At 38.7% G+C, this 20,848-nt stretch overlaps 1 protein-coding gene across 1 annotated transcript; it reads right to left on the minus strand.

Moving 5' to 3' along the window:
* Nucleotides 1-528: 528 nt before the first annotated feature.
* Nucleotides 529-15,996, minus strand: tegt (testis enhanced gene transcript (BAX inhibitor 1)). Its single transcript, XM_056734696.1, has 10 exons — nucleotides 15,859-15,996; nucleotides 15,311-15,391; nucleotides 12,095-12,203; nucleotides 4,326-4,443; nucleotides 4,195-4,243; nucleotides 3,900-3,997; nucleotides 3,193-3,272; nucleotides 2,963-3,063; nucleotides 1,209-1,284; nucleotides 529-1,120 (listed from the first exon to the last, which is right to left on the minus strand). Exons 2-10 carry the CDS (start codon nucleotides 15,364-15,366, stop codon nucleotides 1,097-1,099), a joined length of 711 nt encoding a protein of 236 aa, XP_056590674.1. The 5' UTR covers nucleotides 15,367-15,391; nucleotides 15,859-15,996; the 3' UTR covers nucleotides 529-1,096.
* Between the last annotated feature and the right edge of the window lie 4,852 nt (nucleotides 15,997-20,848).

Below are 20,848 nucleotides of genomic sequence, written 5' to 3' on the forward strand. Positions count from 1 at the left end.
AATCGACCATGATCTCTGCATGTATGATCTCAGCTTTCCTGTAGCTCAGTGGTTAAGAGCATGGTGCTAGGGGATTGCACAAACTCCGATAGAAATGCATAATACAATGCAACGTAAATCGCTTTGGATAAAAGTGTTTGCCAAATGCATAAATGTAAAATGTAGATACGCTGAACACTGCTACTGGAAGTGACTGAGCTGCATCGAGGACAAGACTACGTGCAAGTAGTCCAAACATCCTGAAATTGTTAATTGAATGAAAATGTATAATAGTCTCTTCATTTTTTTCAAGGCTGTAGTTCATGAAGATGATTGTTTCTGCAGTTGTGCAGTATCTACCTCTCAGTATTTTAGCTAGAAAAAGGATTTGTCGAAAGTTCCCACGACTGTAATCTGGGGTTATGACGGAGCTGCCAGCTGGTGCTGCTGAACTCATTGACAGCTAGATTGAAATAAAATGACAATGCATGCAAAATATTATTTTACAGGATTATAACATATCAAGGACCAATGTCAAATAAGGCAAAGTGTAATCTGTGGCATAGTTTATTCACTCGAGCATGAAGCACCGCATTGATGAATAAATTGTGTGGTTTCAGAGCAATTAAACCTACAAACTGGCACCTCTAATATGACATTGGCAACAAAGGAAGATCTAAAAAAAAAAAGCTGATTTACTGAGTACAACTACAAAAGTATTTATGATATGGGACATTAGTGAGAGCGGCGTAGGAAAGACATCATTTATTAGTAACAACCCAACTACACCAAACCCTTTAATTGAATGTACAGCAGTTTATCAGACACTTACTGTTTATAACAAAGTGAAAAGCTTTTATTAGTACAACTGGAATTCATTTCTAAATCGTGCCTCAAATAGGGAGATACACTACGCCAGTAAAGAGATTTGAGCTAATGTAATTCTTTCAAAATCTACACTCAGAAACGTACACATATTCGAAGACCAGTAATTGTTTCAATGTAAAATTAAGACCATGACAAATCACATGAAGTGTAATCAAATAAACAAAAAATATCAGATTCACAAAAAAGCTGCTGATGTGACAGCATGTATTCAGCTCATAGATGTTTATTGTTACTTCTTTTCCTTCTTCTTGTCCTACAAAAAATAAGATTCATAGAAATATAAAACCGTGAGTCAATCATTCAATGCAGGGACATGACACATTACAGTGTGTTCCACATACCTTTTCATTCATGGCAAGGATTATAAGAAGTTTTCTGAAGATGGCCACAAAGTCCATGAAGAGATCCACACAATGCCTTGATAAAACACAAATATGTAAATGCAAGGATTATTGGAAGATTGGCTGTTTTGTTACTTCTTCATGACTGTTTACTAAGAAGGGGTTCATTTGCATCATTTAAATGGTACAAAAACATATGATTATTGATTATTGGTATATGCATGTGACATCAGCGCATACTGAAATCAAGTGAATCACGCCAACACAGTGGCAGAAAGAATGAATGCAGCAGTGTTTACAGCTATCTTTTAAATGACACATCACATGCTCTGATGAATGTTGCATGACTGAACCGTTTTTTAATGTGACCTTGCCAAATAAAAGTTTTTACATTTGTTCACTCATGCCCAGGGTGTCTGAATGGTCATGTGACAGAGATTTTTAACTATTGTAAACTTCACCTTGGGCTAAAGGGTGATCTGGCTGCTGACTTTTCCCCAACAGTGAAATCAGGTTCAAAATAATATATCAGGAAACCCGATTCGGGGCAAGATTTAAATGTCCAAGGACAGCTGGTTCATAGGCAGGCAGCGAGGATCACTGTCGAGTCCAACTTTTCGCTAATAGTTGTATGTTTAGGTCCCGGTTTCGTTGTTTTTTGTATTGAAAGCAGCAATTTTTGAAATCCTGTTGCCATTCAGCCCAGCGTGTTTACCGAACATCTCTATTAGAGAGGATTAGGGGTGTAACGGTACACTCAGCTCACAATTTCGGTTCATATCTCGAGGCTGGGCTCACGATAAAATACACATCTCGATATTTTAAACAAAATTAAAAAAATTAACTGAATTTCTAATCAAATTTAAAAAAAAATCAGTAACCTTTTTTGCTGCACACACAACTTAATAAATAATTTTTACTTTTTAATGCTTAACTATTTAAATTTAATAAAATTAAAATTTAATTGGTGTTATTACATTTCATCTAACATGCAAATCACATACTTGGTTCGATCTTTAGCATGTCATTCAATCTTTTAATGTGCAGTACTTCATCACTTCTCTAATCGGTCCAGCAAGGTTTCTTTTGACTGACTGTATGTTGCATATCACATTACTCATGTTAGTGGATAAATTAACATCGGCATTTAAAAACGCTTGTGCTGCCTTTGTAATGAGTTTCGCCAGCAGTCACACTTCAAGTTTGCTGTGTTTCACCTGCGATTGTGAAGGAAAATAAGACGCTTTGAAAACCACGTGGAGACACAGATTATGGCTTGTGCTTCCCCTTCTCCCAGAGACTTCTCTCTCTACCGCATATGTGAGATAAGCAAACGTTACACGCAGGCGCAGAGTAGTTAGCGTCTTGATTACCCCATGAATAGAATAAAACATCATATCAGAAAAAATGTCCATCTCTCTACGATGCGCATCATAACATTTTTGCATCACAAAATATCATACTACAAAGTAGCTTTACACCTCTAGGGAAGATATATTTGAAATTCTATAATTGTTTTCTATCTTCAATGTGTATCACAGTGTTATTACAATAGCCCACCATTATTAGAAAAAGCATATTCAAACAGTCATTCATCTTTCACAGAGCATGTTACTGTGGATCTTTTCTTTAATTTCAAATGTATGCTTTTTGTTTTGATAAGGCTTCTTGGGGTTTTTAAAGACAGTACAGATTTATAATGCATATGTGTGACTGCAACATGAAGGTTATTCTGAGCAAAATGAGACTCTTACCAGATGTAATCTTTGTCTCCCATCTCTGCCTTCTCAATAATGAGCTGAGTATCGAACAGCACAAAGCCACACATAACAGCCAGACCCAGATACACATGAGCCTACGACAAAACAAACAACTCATCAAACATCTGCTTCATACAGTCCATGTAGCAGGGTTACTAGAGTCGACTAAAAAGGTGCAGCCTACAGTGCGACTGCAGGCCAGCAGGGGCTGGACAATCACATACCTTAAAGAGAAGAGCTGAGCTGAAGAACATGTTGAAGAGCGACACCAGCAGGAGAACAGTCAGGGCTGACATCAAAGTGCCTTAAAACACAAACAAATCAATCAACATAACATTTCATACATTTAGAGCATTTTGGTTTTCTTGTTTATTTTTATTTGATAGTTTTTACTTTCTATTTAGTCTTGCTGTTTTTGTATAGCACATAATTGTTTTAATGAGTTCTTTATCGTCAAACTGCCCATTTTACTTGTTTGTGTGCTTGTTATTGACTGTACGCAAGAAATAAATGATAAAAAGACATGGACACAAATGGGTCACCTTGTCTTTAAGTAATTACAGCATATTACAATTATTCAATATTGAGATCCTGATTGTTTAACACAATTAACTATACAAAAGTTTAAAATCGAAAAAACAGAATGCGATCATTTGCATTCATAAACGCATATTTTGTTTAAACCAGAACACAGAAAACAAATCAAAGGATTAGAAAGAGGAAAAAAATATGATCACTGTAAATTCCATGGCATCAGATTGTCTCAATAAAATTGGGACTTTAGGTGGCAACATGGGCTGGAAAAGTGTTACGAGATCAGCAAATCATTGCATTTCATTTGTATTTACACAGTGTGGCAATATTCTAATTTGGGGTTATATATATATTTATGAATTTCTGAAAGATTGAAAGGAGCTATTGAGATATTTACCGCCAAGAAAGAGATAACTCCTGCGCTGGGCATATAGGGCACTCAATGTGAAACAGGTAAAGATGACGGAGGTGCCCAGAAATGCAGTCACAATGATACTGTAGAAACAAACACAAACCTCATGTGACATATATCGCAGTTTATTATCATTTAAACACACATTACTTTAATGGAATAAGTAAATGGCTAAACATATTACATGCAACCCAGCTGAAGTGTTTCAGGTCGAGACTTTACATTGGGCTACTATTTTTCTTTTTTTAGTAAAGTATACCCTGAGATGAGGGCAAATTACCTGGGGTTGATGGCAATGACAAAGTCCATGAGTGGGCCGAGTCCCAGACCTGTTCAAAGAAAGCGTGACAGATTAAACTAGGAATATCAGTAAAGCTCCTCAGGTTTGGGGAGATGATACAAACATTTCACCTGTTAAGAAAGCAAAGGCAGCCAGGATGGCCAACCTCTTCTTCTCAGTCTGAGGGCTGTGAGGGATGGTAGCGAGCCAACCCATGAGGGCCAGTGACCCCAGCATTATCAGGCCTCCCTTAAAGACAAAACATCACCAACACAGATCTTTTGAAAGGTTTGCAATAACATTGTGTATTTCATATACAGATGTGGCAGGGCTTTTTCTGCACATATCAGTGGCGCTTCAGAGATTTTGTAGCACAGGTCAAACAGTAGTAGCACAAGTCTAAAACATCTGTTATCATGTTTGAGAAACACAAATACACTTCATCACTTAATTAGGCAGGTTACTGACATAAGACAGTAATGTTATATACAGATGGATAAATTAGGGCCATATTTACTTTACCTAAATTTGTTCTTTTATTAAACTTTATATCAGTAATATTTCTGAAAGCGTAGTATAATGCAATATAAGTCGCTTTGAATAAAAGTATCTGCTAAATGAGTTTATGTTAATGTAATACACAGCAACGGAAACATTAAGAGACCATTCAACAATCTGTATTTTTCCAACTTTACAATTAAAAATGTATAAGTGTTTTTATAGGTAAACCAATCATTTTTGTTTCATTCTGTAAACTACAAATAATGTTTCTCCGAAATTTCATATAAAAGTCGTTTCTATTTGCATTTATGTGCTGAAGATGAAATTAAATACAAAAGTCATTTTCCACATGTATTTAGGAAAAGTTCTAAATGTTTTTTTTGTGATAAAATCGTTTTCATGTGTCTCGTCATGCTGTCAGTCTTTCACATTACCTTTGGATGACTTCATGTCAGTCCTGAGGTTTGATTTTGTTGAAATTTAACAACCACTGGATTGAAATGACCACAATACTTCTAGAAATTATGATTTAATAAGAACATTTTTCGGCATATATACAGTGGTACGAAAAGTATTCAGACCCCCTTAAATTTTTCACTCTTTGTTATATTGCAGCCATTTGCTAAAATCATTTAAGTTCATTTTTTCCTTATTACTGTACACACAGCAGCCCATATTGACAGAAAAACACAGAATTGTTGACATTTTTGCAGATTTATTAAAAAAGAAAAACTGAAATATCACATGGTCCTAAGTATTCAGACCCTTTGCTGTGACACTCATATATTTAACTCAGGTGCTGTCCATTTCTTCTGATGATCCTTGAGATGGATCTACACCTTCATTTGAGTCCAGCTGTGTTTGATTATACTGATTGGACTTGATTAGGAAAGCCACACCCCTGTCTATATAAGACCTTACAGCTCACAGTGCATTTCAGAGCAAATGAGAATCATGAGGTCAAAGGAACTGCCTGAAGAGCTCAGAGACAGATTTGAGGCAAGGCACAGATCTGGCCAAGGTTACAAAAAAAATTCTGCTGCACTTATGGTTCCTAAGAGCACAGTGGCCTCCATAATCCTTAAATGGAAGACGTTTGGGACGACCAGAACCCTTCCTAGAGCAGGCCGTCCGGCCAAACTGAGCTATCTGGGGAGAAGAGTCTTGGTGAGAGAGGTAAAGAAGAACCCATAGATCACTGTGGCTGAGCTACAGAGATGCATTCAGGAGATGGGAGAAAGTCAACCATCACTGCAGCCCTCCACCAGTCGGGGCTTTATGGCAGAGTGGCCCGACGGAAGATTCTCCTCAGTGCAAGACACATGAAATCCCGCATGAAGTTTGCTAAAAAAAAACACCTGAAGGACTCAAAGATGGTGACAAATACGATTCTCTGGTCTGATGAGACCAAGATAGAACTTTTTGGCCTTAATTTTAAGCGGTAGGTGTGGAGAAAACCAGGCACTGCTTATCACCTGTCCAATACAGTCCCAACAGTGAAGCATGGTGGTGGCAGCATCATGCTGTGAGGGTGTTTTTCAACTGCAGGGACAGGACGACTGGTTGCAATCGAGGGAAAGATGAATGCGGCCAAGTACAGGGGTAACCTGGACGAAAACGTTCTCCAGAATGCTCAGGACCTCAGACTGGGCCGAAGGTTTTACTTTCAACAAGACAGTGACCCTAAGCACACAGCTAAAATAACGAAGGAGTGGCTTCACAACAACTCTGTGACTGTTCTTGAATGGCCCAGCCAGAGCCCTGACTTAAACCCAATTGAGCATCTCTGAAGAGACCTAAAAATGGCTGTCCACCAACGTTTACCATCCAACCTGACAGAACTGGAGAGGATCTGCAAGAAGGAATGGCAGAGGATCCCCAAATCCAGGTGTGAAACACTTGTTGCATCTTTCCCAAAAAGACTCATGGCTGTATTAAATCAAAAGGGTGCTTCTACTAAATACTGAGCAAAGGGTCTGAATACTTAGGACCATGTGATATTTCAGTTTTTTTTTATAAATCTGCAAAAATGTCAACAATTCTGTGTTTTCTGTCATCATGTGGTGCTGTGTGTACATTAATGAGGAAAAAAAATGAACTTAAATGATTTTAGCAAATGGCTGCAATATAACAAAGAGTGAAAAATATAAGGTGGTCTGAATACTTTCCGTACCCACTGTATGTGCACCCACTGTACAGACCCGAGTGGCCATTAACAGCTTGACAATGACACAATTTATCCTACAGAATGTCACTTAAGGCCGCAAACACATTTTTTAGAATTTAAATAAATGAAGATAAATCTCTTTAGCTATTTCATATTCCCAATATAAACATTAATAATATAAAATTATATTATTAACAGTTTGTTTTCTAAATTTTGCTGTCACACCACAAACCGTACAGTTCCTTTGTCTACCAATCTACAGGCCAGACCAGATTCTTCTTAACTCTTTCACCGCCATTGATGAGTTATCTCGTCATTTAAAAAAAACAGTTCACTGCCAAAGACGTTACGGCAATCAGTGTTTGTACTGTAGAACAGCAGGTGGCGCTATTACACACCTTTGGGGAAAAGTACAGAATCCCAGAACCTAAAACGTGTGTTTCTTGTCAGTTTTTAATGTTTGTTCTGAGTGTAATCTGGGCGGAATCTTTGACAAAAAAACTTTATCTCAGCTATTTAATCAAAATGATGCATTTTTTAAAAGAAATCTACCCACATCTAAGGAGTGATAAAACAAAGAACAAATGAAGATAGAAGAATACGGTTTCTTTTGTTTAAAAGCTGTGACTCTGTTCTTTCATTTGACATATTGATTGTCCATATATTCTTTACAGAAAATGTACTGTAAGCAAATAAAGTTGGGTGAAAATGTTAAAAAACGCTGGCGTAAGCTGGCAATTTTATTTTAAAAGGCTGGCGGGGGATGAGTTTAGAAAGTTAGCAAATAATAGGGTTTTTATCCGATTGTTACAATACGTAAAATATTTTTTAAACGAACAAAATTAACAAAATGCTCAATGTCTGATTATTAAATGCACATGTAAGGTGCTTCCTGTAGCTCAGTGGTTATTGCAATGCCAAGGGTCAAGCGGTCGATCCCAGGGATTGCACAGAAATAACAAGAAATGTATTGTTTGGATAAAAGCATCTGCCAAATGTATAAATGTACTGAAATGTATTGTTTGGATAAAAGCATCTGCCAAATGTATAAATGTATTGTTATGATTGTGAAAAAACATCAATAATTAAAGCTGCAAGCAGCATTTAGCGGGTTCGAGCGATTTAAGGCATCTTAGGTAAATCTGCCATCGCCGACCAGGCTTGGGAATCACACCATAATAGATCCACGACAGACGACACTCTATTACACCAAGTAAAATGTCAGAAACGTTCAATACAGTTCAATACAGATATAGATCTTGCCAAAAGGTTGCTAAGCTGATCCGTTTGGTTGCTATGGGCGTGGAATGGCACCTGCTAATTAATAACACATCAAACCACAAGTCATGCGAAACAACTCCAGTGTCTCTATGATGCTCTATTGCAGAGATAGAGGTCTAGCTTAATGGTTGCCAAGTTAACAGTTTAGTTGCTATGGGTGTGGTATGGCACCTGCCAATTGATAACATATTAAGCCACAAGTGAAATAATGGCATAGCTTGTCACCTGTCATACTATAATACACTTTTCCATGAGTAGAACGAAGCAACTTCTTTGTCTCTGTGACATTCGATTGCAGAGATATAGGTCTTTTTTGTTAATTTAATGCATATTTTTCAAAATAGCCTCTTTTGTGTTTTGAAGAATTCAAATTGAATTCAAAATCTAGGACCATTTTAAATGGATACATTGATTCATATTCACGAATACACTGTGGTCAGTAGGACATTGTCTGCAAAAAGATTTTAGAAGGCCGTGCCATTTAAATTATGTTTCTTTGGTACACACACCTCACATGATATATCCCATTTCTTCTCAATTTTGATGTTTGGTTTGAACTTCAGGAAGTCATGTTTACCATGTATAAATGCCTAAATGCATTGAGTTGCTGCCATGTGACTGGCTGAGTAGCAATTTGGGTTAACATGCAATTAAACTGGTTTTATCTAATAAAGGTGTGTTGAATATATATATATATATATATATATCTCAACACAGCATCATAAAAGCAGCAAGACATGTGCTATATTTATAGATGTGTAAATATGCAGCAAATTTTAATGTGCAATACATTATATTTTTTAACACTGTCTTCCTGTGAGACACATTTCATTCCACACACATGCACAGTCTCGATCACGCAAGACACACAGAACTATACAGTACATTCACACTCTTATGATACAGAGGGAAATGATACCCATAAACATACACACATGCACACTACACACCTTTATCCTGCACACATTTATCTTTCCTTAACCAAAGCTACATGCATTGTGATCTGGTGACTCTATAAGAAAGCCATTGAAATGAATGATATTTCACCTTTTTGACTCTTATGAAGGAATGCCTCTTCCTATGAGCATCACATTTTGCATGCTTGTTAAGTGTCACAATATGTATAATAGTACTAAATGGCAAGTCAGTTGGATTATTTATTAAGGAGTAGCGACATATAACATACTCGTTTCACGCTAATATAATAATGGACCCTGTTATGGGCACAAAACAAAAAAAAACTCAACATATTTTTGATCATTATTGACCTAGAGAGTCCAAAGAAATTAACTGAGGTGGAAATTTTGAAATTGCTTGAAAAGCCTTGAACAAGTTTGCAAAAGTAGGTTGTTTCCTTCATCACCAATAACTCACAAACCATTTGATAGACATCAATGGTTCAAGAGGCAAAGTTGTTATGAATAAGGAGATCTATCGTTTGATATCAATAGTTTTTGTATTAGTCAAATGTCACGTGACACAGAGTTGTCTAGGCCACCAAAAGACATGTACATTTTGCAATTTTTACTATTATAGCGCCACCTAGTGTCCAAACGCCACATTATTTTATAAGTGACATCGTAGTGATGGTCTCCACATATTTCCCGAGCCCCTTGCTGAAATGATAAACCGTTCTGGATTTATGGCCATTTAAATGTGATAGGCTTTGACTATTTTTTTTATTTTGGCGCCCCTAAGCGACCATGAAAGGAAATTTCTACTTTTTTTATAATTATTAACAATCACTTTCCACAGAAGTCATCTGCAAAAACCAACGACTAGTTTGCGAAAGTAGGTTTTTGACATCATCAGCGATAACTCACGAACTGTTCGATCGACAGAAGTGGTTCTAGAGGCAAAGTTGCTCAGAATGAAGAGAGCTATCATATGATATAAATAGTTTGGGTATATGTCTAATGTCACGTGATACACAGTTGTTTATTCACTCCAAACGCGTTATTTTGCCCCCTGGTGGCCGAATAAGTTCATGTTTCTTACAGACCTTCAGGACCATGAGACAAATAAGCCCAGTGAGTGGCGTTTTGATCAGCCTTTGTTAACCCGGTGTAATGAGGGCTCAAAGTTCATTGGCCGATGGCGGCCAAGTTTTTTGAGATACGCCAATGTCCTTTTTGAAAGTCATGAGACATGACACAAAGACACACCATACCAAATAATAAGTCAATCGGGCAAACGGTTGCCTATTTATAGCCCTTTTTGAGTTAATTCCTATTATAGCGCCACCTAGTGGCAGATCGCCGCCTATTTTTTAATGTGACCTGGGACTGAGAGTCTACGTATAAGTACCAAGCCCCATGAAGATATCAAACGGTTCAGGAGTTATGGCCGTTTTAACGAAATATGCCACTTCCGGTTTAGCGCCACCTAGCGACCGTGAATAGAAAATTCTACTTTTTTCGATAATTATTTACATTCACACTCAACAGAATACATCACCATTGGTTTGGTTCCAAGGGCAAAAATCCAGGGACAAGTTCATTTTTTTTTTTTTTCATAAAATGCTAATCAGCGAAAAATCTATAATGACGGAAATAAAATCGGAGATATACGTTTTTTTTAGTTTTGAGCCAGTGATTACACTGATATAAGACACTTGGGTGTGCAACAAACGGTTTAGGAGTAACAAGCGCAAACGCGTTTTGTATTGCTATAGCGCCACCTATGGGTCGATATGGCTGGCTCCGTGTATCTGAGTAGCGACAAGGACTACTACCATCTGACCAAGTCTCAGTAACAATGGCGTCAACTTCACTTTATTAGTTAAAAACATGCGGATCGATCGAAGTGTTATGGAGGTCTATTAGTGCATGAGCAAACATCAATCTTTGTTAGAGATCGCAAACTTTTTTCCTACTATGGTGAGGGGAATGATACCGGACTTTTATATAGTGGACCCGAGTTGGATAATAAAACAAGCAGATTGACCAGGAGACATTTGCAAGCAGGACTTCAAAGGACGTTTCATAGAAGTTTTTAAGAGGTAAGCGCACACACACAATACCAGTGTTTTACACAGAAAAGCTTTCACAGCCGATGTTAAAGTCATGAAGCTGTTATTTATTGGCTATCTTAGAATGTGTGTAGCTGAATTCTTTTTACCAGCTGTAGGACTGTGATGAAAGTAAATGTAGTTTAGCGCGTTGCTGAGTCAAATGTTTATAATCTCTGATAACCAAACACTACTTCAGCGGCTCTTCCTCTTCTCTGAGGAAGACCTCGCCCCTTTTTTGCTGTATTCCTGTGGGCTAATAAAAGCACTCGGAATGGTGACATCATGAACTGCTTGAAAAGCGAATTCTATTAAAGACGATATCTCGCTTGGCACTGAACTTTGAACTTTATCATTTTGCAGGTATTATTTATGCTCTAACAGCAATATTACACACTAACTAAAGGTTGAAAAATGGGATCGCGGGGAACCTGCTCTTTAATGTTTTGTAGCACAGGCCAAACAGTTGTAGCACAAGTTTGATTTGAAAAAATTGGCACGTACAAATATTTTCTCTCTCTCTCTCTCTCTCTCTCTCACTCACTCTCTTTTTCTATCCATCTATTTTATATTTTTTCTATATTTATGCCATTCAAGTATATACAAATTACGAAGCAGACACGCTTAAGGGCCAGGTGTAATTGACTTTCCGCGTCCGTCTCTCGCACAAACGCATTTGCACAGCCGAGTTTCTGAGTGGACTGGACTGATTCATCATTTTTGCGCACATCCGGTGTTGTACACGGCCGGTGTGCGGATGACCACGGACCATCGTGATTTAGAAAATTCCATAATGCAGGCGGCGCACGGATGCAGACGGCCAGACTACACGCACCCCTTTAAGCCAGCCAAATAATGCTCTAGTGCTGCTTTTGTCTGGTGTACTGAGAGTGAAAGCTGTTTCAGTATCACAGGTGTCCATACATCATACATGTTCTCACCTGAAAAAGTCTTGTGATGAAATAGATGTACGAACCGGCTGCGGCCACCAACATACAAACAGCCAGACTGGAGTAAACATTCTTCAAGTGCTGCTGGGTCGAGCGAGAACTAACCACACAATCACAGAGACAGACAAATATTAGAAAAGCTTTCAGTTTATTAACATTATAGTGATAAATGTATTCAGAAAGAGCACAAGGAAGAACATTTAGCCTAGCTGTTTTTTCGTTTACTAAATGAATGCCTGGTTTTACCCAAAAACAAAACTTCTGTCATCATTTACCCACACTCTGGGGCCCGTTTCAGAAAGCAGGGTAAGTGCAAACTCAGAGTAAGTCAACCCCAGAAAACGGAATACTCAGGGTTTTTGGTTTCAGAACGCGAGGTATGTCAAACCCGCGACCACGGAGTAAGTCAAGCCCATTTCAGAAATCGAGGTATCTTATACTCCGAGTGAGTTACCAGAGTAACCTACTCCGTGAACCTAACCTGGTCGGGAGCAGGTTTTATTCCGCAAACCTAGGGTTTGTTACAATCTCCTCCCCCTTTTCGAAGTGCGAGCGGTGTTGAAATTACATACGTCATTTGTTTATTGATTCGTGTTCCTAATCGCGCTCAATTTAGTCACACAGAACTTAAAATGGCATGTCCGTTTATTTAGGAACCCATAGAAGAGGAAGCTGCATTAATTCGCAGAGAATTATATTTATGTCGGGAGAGAATTGTGAGGCCCCGTTTGGACGTTTTATCTTAACTTTTATGGCCAGTTTAAGAAGTATATTTAACATTTCCCAATCAGGCATCCTACTAGCAAGACCATTTTATTTCTTTAAAGTTTCCTGAATAAATGATGTTATTGTATTTCTACGACGGCGTTTTAGTGGCACGTTAAAAATAAAATAAATTCAAGATTACGAGATTAAAGTCGAAATGTTACGCGATTAAAGTCGAAATGTTACGAGAATAAACTCGTCGTAATACGTATTTTATTTTCGTGAAGGTTGTAGTTTAAGAGTTGAAGTTATGTTTGAGCATGTCATCTGAATCAGTGAGTTAATTCGTAGTTCATGTCAGATTTTTTCTTCTGAATAAATTCAGTTTCCTATATAACCGCTGCAGTGTCCTTTTACTAATTATAACTCTGTGATGATGCGCCAAAAAACAAAGAATTTCCTTATTGCTAAATCATAATCTAAAGTAGGATTTAACCAAATCCTCCACATCCATTGTTTCTAGAAATTCTGTTATTTTTCTCAAAATATTACGACTTTATTCTCGTAACATTTCGACTTTATTCTCGTAACATTTTGACTTTATATTTCGACTTTATTCTCAAACATTTCGACCTTATATTTCGACTTTATTCTCGTAACATTTCGACCTTATATTTCGACTTTATTCTCGTAACATTTCTACCTTATATTTCGACTTTATTCTCGTAACATTTCTACCTTATATTTCGACTTTATTCTCGTAACATTTTGACTTTATATTTCGACTTTATTCTCGTAACATTTTGACTTTATATTTCGACTTTATTCTCGTAACATTTCGACTTTATTCTCGAAATGTTTTTTTTTTTTTTTACGACGCCGTCGTATATTTCATATTCAGCTGCTGCCAAGATCTTTTTATTGCAAAAGGATAGCACCTACATGAGAGCGAGAGAGTTAAATATAATTCGCATTTTCACAGTTTCAACAAAATAAATATAAAAGTGATTGACATATAAACTGGCGCATTAACAAGTGAAGCACTTTTCTCCCACACCAACTGTCTTTCTTTTGCTGCTGCGGCTGTGTTGCTCTTTTTTTCTTAATATTCACCTTACGCTTGTAACAGTACCTTCAATTCGATTGGCGAGAAATGAACAGAGCGCTTTTTGTCACGTGCCGTTGCCATGGTGAAACGTGCTATCGTCACTCAATTGATGATGGCTTTTCATCGCCATGCTGCACGTGCGTAACCTAGAGTGAACTTACTCAGAGTGGACTGAACTAACTCAAATCAGCTGTTCTGAAACTGAAAACTCAGAGTAGCGATTCTCTGAGTAAATCAACTCAGAGTTCAGATTTTAACTCGGTGTTGGTTGAACTTCCTTATTGAAACGGGCCCCTGGTCATTTCAAACATTTACGACTTTCTTTATTCTGCAGAACACATATGATTCTGTTCATACAATGTAAGTCATTGGGGACCAACGACTTTTGGTTACCAACATTCATCAAAATATCTTCTTTTGTGCTTTACAGAAGAATGACAAATCATTAAACTACACAGCCAAGCTTTGAATCTACAAACTTTTCTTTTTTTAATCAAAATGTGCTTTTTACCCTGCCATCCCTTATTTTGTGTAAACACCATCAGACACCAAAACACAGCAAAGACAAATTAATTTTCTGGCTTCCATTTCTTTCTCTTTTTCCTCTGTTCTCTTTTACTCAAATCCTTGATTTGCTTATTTTTCATTCTTCAACTCTCTCTCTCTTAGCACCATTGTCTACCGTCTTAAAAAATGTCTCATTTAATTATGGTTGTGTACTGATTTTCTTTCTCATTTTTTTTGATACTCTCCGTCTTCTACGCCCCTCCAATGGGAGATGATGTTTAGCGGAGACTATACTATCTCGGTCATATTTGTTCCTTAAGCCCTGTGTTACCTCAGTCTCAACTCTGCTAGAAGTGATGACTATCCTATCACGAAAGATCACATATAATATTTATACATTATTAAAAAAATCAAACACTATTTTATATTATATAATTCAAATATGATGATGTCACTTTGCATGTTAGCTCTGTCACTGGCCCATCGCCACCGCCAGATAGAAAACCTTATGGTGGTGACATCAGATGGTGTTGACATAGAGCATTTCTTTCACAAAACAAATGGAGTTCATGCTGTAGCCATTTTGTTTTCTATGTTGATGTTAGATGTTAAATAGCCTGCTTCAGGAAGTCAAATCATTTAACATTTCCCCTTAAATCAGACTTCAGGTTTACATTTCAATTAGGTTTCATTTAATTTGTGATATTTTGTAACAGTTACTAAACGTTTGATGGTACGTGCTGGAGACGGATTTAGAGTCTGAAGAATATCCATTTGGTTCAACATGTCACTAGTGAATTTTTTGCCCCATAATTCAATTTTGTTCTACCTCTCAATGCCACTGCACGTGTACAATAAATGCTGAGGTGATCATTTGAGACACTTACATCTGAGAGAACTTGAAGAGCGCGTCAAAGTTTACGTTGCGATCAAACACGTTCATTTTCCTTCAGTTCACAGCAAAACACCTACAGACGGGGAGAAAGAGAGACATATGACATGACATATTTACTGTATAAATGAAGACAGGAGTGAAAGCCATCGGAATAGCTGTCTGTATTAACTGGACATTAAATAACAGAACGATGTCCGAGTGTGTTTATTAAAAACAAGGGAAAATAAGCGCGAACTTCTTTATTTACTGTCTCGAGCCAGCCTATAACGTAATACCCAACCCCCCACCCCCAACTCACACATACGCACAATATGTTTTCATGTCTTTGTGTCTGTATCGGTTGTTAAGTTAACGTTACACACATAAGCGCATACAGTATGACCCAATGACAACTGTAGGCTAAGTTACATCATATGATGTTTTCGTGGCGTGTTTTGTTTACGTGTTACGTTCTCGTATGTTCTGTCGGATTTACTCGTCACTGTTATTTACTAAACATCTCATTTCGTGAAGCTCTACATGAATAAAGAAAACTTTTACCTTACGGTGTGAAAATGTGGCTCTTTACGTCTGTTTTCTTGCCTAAGGCCTGAGGTAAAACTCAACCCTCCCTGTCACGTACAAGATTAGTATCAGTTGTGATGGCGTAATACACAGGAAGCTGCTTCTAGATGCCCCCACTTGCTATAGAAGGCCGCTTTGGAAAATATTTCTGCGTATCTCGAACGGGGGCGGTACCGCCGTCCAGTGGCCGTCCAGAGAAAATTAAAATGCCTTTTTATACAGTCATGGTGACTGTATCCCATATAATAACTGCAAAACTTAGACTTCTTTAACAACTGAATAGCATGCGAATGTAACTTGCATACATAATATTTAAGCAAATAAATGCTTGTAAGAATATTTAATATAACGTAATGCGAATGTGGTGAGGAAGGCATGACGAGAGCCGTGAGGCGGGGCTGGTGGCGTGATTGATAGTTGGAATCAGCTGTATACACACCGGTCCCGCATCTCCCACGGAGGGGTTTGGGAGCATAAAAGGACAAATAGACAGGACTGCCGGCGAGAGTGGACCGGGCCCGGACATAAGTTTTGTTTATATTTATGTTCTTGTGGTCGGCAGTCGACCGTGAGGTGACGGGAAAGAAACATGTAACGTTACCGCTCATGCGTGAGATGCACGCAAAACATCCAAACGCCTCCATTTAGGGCATTTATATAGAAAAACTATGATAAAGTAGTGACGCGGGTGAATGGCCGGTCACAGTGCAAACAGTGAAAAGGGACCCCACTGAACCAGTGTTGCGCTGCGCTTTGTTCCGCACGTTGTTCAAGCGACATATTAAATGCGGTATATTAATAATTCATATCATGACAAAAATACACACTGCATCTCATTAAGTTTTAACATTAGCTGCTCGTTACGGCTGGTCATTATAATTTTGCACTTAAAAGCACAGAGCTAGTTGATCGCTGTTTGATTCTTGGCCCATTCAAGTCGTTCAAGCTTTGTTTTGCTAATCGAGAAGGTCGGTTCCAGCTGTATTCTGTTCGTGCTAATCTCAACATATACTAAATCAGTGCCTCTGCACTGGCGCAGTAAGTGTCAATGGTAGCGTCAGCCCTCGTGTTCAGCCTCGTTGTGTGAAGACTGATGAGAGTAAAGACCTGCGACTCTACCTGCGTGACTTCACTGAGCAAAGACACTGGCAAGACACATCACTATATTATACTTGTAATCCACCGCAGACAGTGTTCTCGCTTGCATCTCAAAAGATGCAAGATGCAGCTTTTGTTGAAACCAGTAACTTTGTATTGGCACCTAATGTATTATGGCTCCTGTATGAACTATCTCTTATTGCTCATAAACTCTTTGTAAGTCGCTTTGGATAAAAGCGTCTGCTAAATGTCTAAATGTAAATGTAAATGCAAGGCACAACGCGCTCACTCTCACCTGCTTCCCACTGAGACCTTCCCTTCTACACTCTGTCTCTCTCTGTGCGACTCTAGAACTGCCAGTCAGCTGTGAACAAGACTGACTTCATCCATGCCTTTGCCAGCCAGTCTGACATTCACATTCTAGGTCTTACTGAGACATGGATTCGTCCTGAAGACTCAGCCACACCCGCTGCTCTTTCCACAAACTACTCTTACTCTCCCCGCAAAACTGGAAGAGGCACAGGTTTGCTTATTCAACGTTAGAAAGGTTAGACTATCAAACAACTCCAGCTGGTTCAGAACATTCAATTCAATTCAAGTTTATTCATATAGCGCTTTTCACAATGTGTATTGTTTCAAAGCAGCTTTACAGGGGCAAACAGGAAAAAAGAAAAGTTAAAACACAGCACAGTGCATGGTGTTTATACAACGAGCAAGATCATTCTAATAAATAATATCTAATTTCTAAATAAATAAATAAATGAATTAATGCAGTCTCCCGGTGAGCAGGCCAACACTGCCCTGCTGTGGCGAGGAACCCAAACTCCAATGATTGATTAATGGAGAAAAAAACCTCGGGAGAAACCAGGCTCAACCGGGAGGGCCAGATCCCCTCTGACGTGTCATAGCTGCACTCAGACTGGTGACATGTGATTTAAGTTTAGCATTTAATACCAAATATTGTAACTTCAGCATTAATAAGAGAAATAGTCCGTCTTTGCTCTTGGTTGGGGATGTAGTGGTCTGAGCTGGGATGGTCCGATGGTCATATTTCTCTTGGCAGCTGGTGGAATTGCCTTAGATGGAGCTGGGATGGTCAGTCAGTCTGCAGCTGTATCTGGTGTAATCTCAAATTGGGGATGGGCATCTGTCGGTCGCCTGGACATGGTGGAACTTCTTCCTACCTCGGGATGGGCATCCCGAGGCAGAGGCGGAAAGAGAATAAAGGGAATAAGTAGCTGCTGTTCATTAACTATGCATTAAGTGAAAGCTTGGCTGAAAAGATGTGTCTTTAATCTAGATTTAAATTGGGAGAGTGTGTCTGACCCTCGAATAGTATCAGGAAGGCTATTCCAGAGTTTAGGTGCTACGTATGAGAAAGCTCGTCCACCTCTGGTGGATTTTGTTATTCTAGGTGTTGTCAAAAGTCCTAAGTTTTGAGATCTTAGAGAGCGTGATGGGTTGTAACGTGATAAAAGCTTGGTTAAGTAAGTAGGTGCTAAGCCGTTCAGGGCTTTGTAAGTAATTAAAATAATTTTAAAATCAATGCGATACTTAATGGGTAGCCAGTGAAGCGATGATAAAACTGGGGTTATGTGATCGTATTTTCTTGACCTAGTAAGAACTCTGGCAGCTGCATTCTGAACTAACTGTAGTTTGTTTATCGATGATACAGGACAAACACTAAGTAGAGCATTACAATAGTCAAGTCTTGAGGTCACAAATGCATGAATAAGCTTTTCTGCGTCTGCAACACATAAACCATTTCGTAATTTGGCAACATTTCTAAGGTGGAAGAAGGCTGTTTTTGTGATATCTGAGATGTGATTTTTAAATGACAGGTTGCCGTCTAATATAACGCCTAGGTCTTTAACTGTATTTGTTGGAGTAACAGTGCAGCTTTCAATTTGCAGGCTGTAATCGGAGATATTCTGTTTACTTGATTTTGGTGCTATAAGTAATATTTCTGTTTTGCTAGAGTTTAAAAGGAGGAAATTACTAGTCATCCAATGTTTTATGTCCTCGATGCACTCTGCCAGTTTGGATAGCTTAAAGGAATCATCTGGTCTTGATGAGATATATAGCTGAGTATCATCTGCATAACAGTGGAAGCTAATTCCATGTTTTCTAATAATGTTGCCAAGGGGCAGCATGTATATGGAGAAAAACAAGGGTCCTAAAACCGATCCCTGAGGTAGTCCATAATTGACTTGCGTAAGATTTGACGATTTCCCATTTAAATGGACGTATTGATATCTGTCTGTTAAGTAAGATCTGAACCATTGCAGTGCAATAAAGTACAGTACGCTTTGTCTTCCAACAGCCCAAAAGTGCTCATGTGACACCCCTTTTCATCTCTCTCCACTGGCTGACGGTTGAAGCCTGTATCAGATTCAAGTCACTAATGCTTGCCTAGAGGACTATCATTGGATCTGCACCGTCTTACTTTGACACCCTCCTGAACTCCTAAACCCCATCAAGATGCCTGCGTTCAGCAAACCAGCGGCATCTTGTATTTCCTTCCCATAAGGGCAGTAAATCGCTTTCCCCCCCATTCTCATTCACAACTCCTTCCTGGTGGAACATTCTTCCTAACTCGGTCCGGTCAACCACATCTCTCACAACATTCAAAAAACTACTTAAAATCCATCTCTTCTGTGAATACTTGACAGACAAATAAAAAAAAAATCAGGTCTTTCTCTCGAGAGGTAGTGGTCTAGCTTTTGTTGAAACCAGTTACTTTGTATTAGCACCTACTGCATTATTGCTCCTGTATGACATATAGCTTATTGCTCCCTATCTCTTTGTAAGTCGCTTTGGATAAAAGCGTCTGCTAAATGTAAGTGTAAAATATTACGATATGCATCAGGAACAGCTAAGAGGCAAACTGTGGTTTAAATGTAGCCGTGAATGTTTCTAACAACACTCGCCACGTGATGATTTCAGCCTATAATAGCATGTTCAGCAGTTGAGCGCAACAGTGATCACCGCAAGAGATGCGAGCACCACCTTGACTGTACAAAACGTTTGGACCACATCGAGAAAAAGCAACAGCTGAGTCCTCGCCTCATCACATGTGAAAAACACTTCAAACAGTCCACTAAAGAGTCTAGATAAATTAAATGGGTTATTTTTCTTTTTTTGGTAGAACATGAATGAAGGCTACTGTTAGCTGTTCTGAAACGTAATGAAATCCAAACAGTGATTACAACAAACGCGATCATAAAATGGCAATCTCTATAACTGAACGCAGTTCGTCCTTTATAGGCTACATTTATGTTAGATAGGCTTATAAATGTGCTGACAGTAATGTATGTGTTTGTAAAAGCATTGCGCAGATTTATGTATCGGCTGGGTACTCAAACTGACTAGTTCAACAACCTCATGTAGGATGTTCGAGGACTGTTTGTCTCCCACGACACCACCCATTGCCCGCTTTGGTACTCCCTGTCCGAGGCCCCCCTCGGCACGGATGCCCTTGCGCATAGCTGGCCATGGGACAAGCGGAAGTACGCCTTCCACCCAGTGAGCCTCATTGCACAGACACTTTGTAAGGTCAGGGAAGAGGAGCACCAAGTGCTACTAGTTGTTCCGTATTCACCCAACCGCACCTGGTTCTCGGAGCTAATGCTCTTGACAACGACCCCCCCCCCCCCCATGGCCCATTCCCCTCATCACTCAACTCAACTCAACTCAACTTTATTTATATAGCGCTTTTTACAATTTTCATTGTTACAAAGCAGCTGTACATGAGACACATTTAATACAAGTATGAATTCTAAAGCAGCCCCCCCGGCCAGGCAGATAGTGCAAAACAATATGCAAACGGTGGTGAGGAACCCAAAACTCCCATCGAGAAAAAAAACCT

Source organism: Triplophysa dalaica, chromosome 21, assembly GCF_015846415.1.
Source record: "Triplophysa dalaica isolate WHDGS20190420 chromosome 21, ASM1584641v1, whole genome shotgun sequence".
NCBI lineage: Eukaryota > Metazoa > Chordata > Actinopteri > Cypriniformes > Nemacheilidae > Triplophysa > Triplophysa dalaica.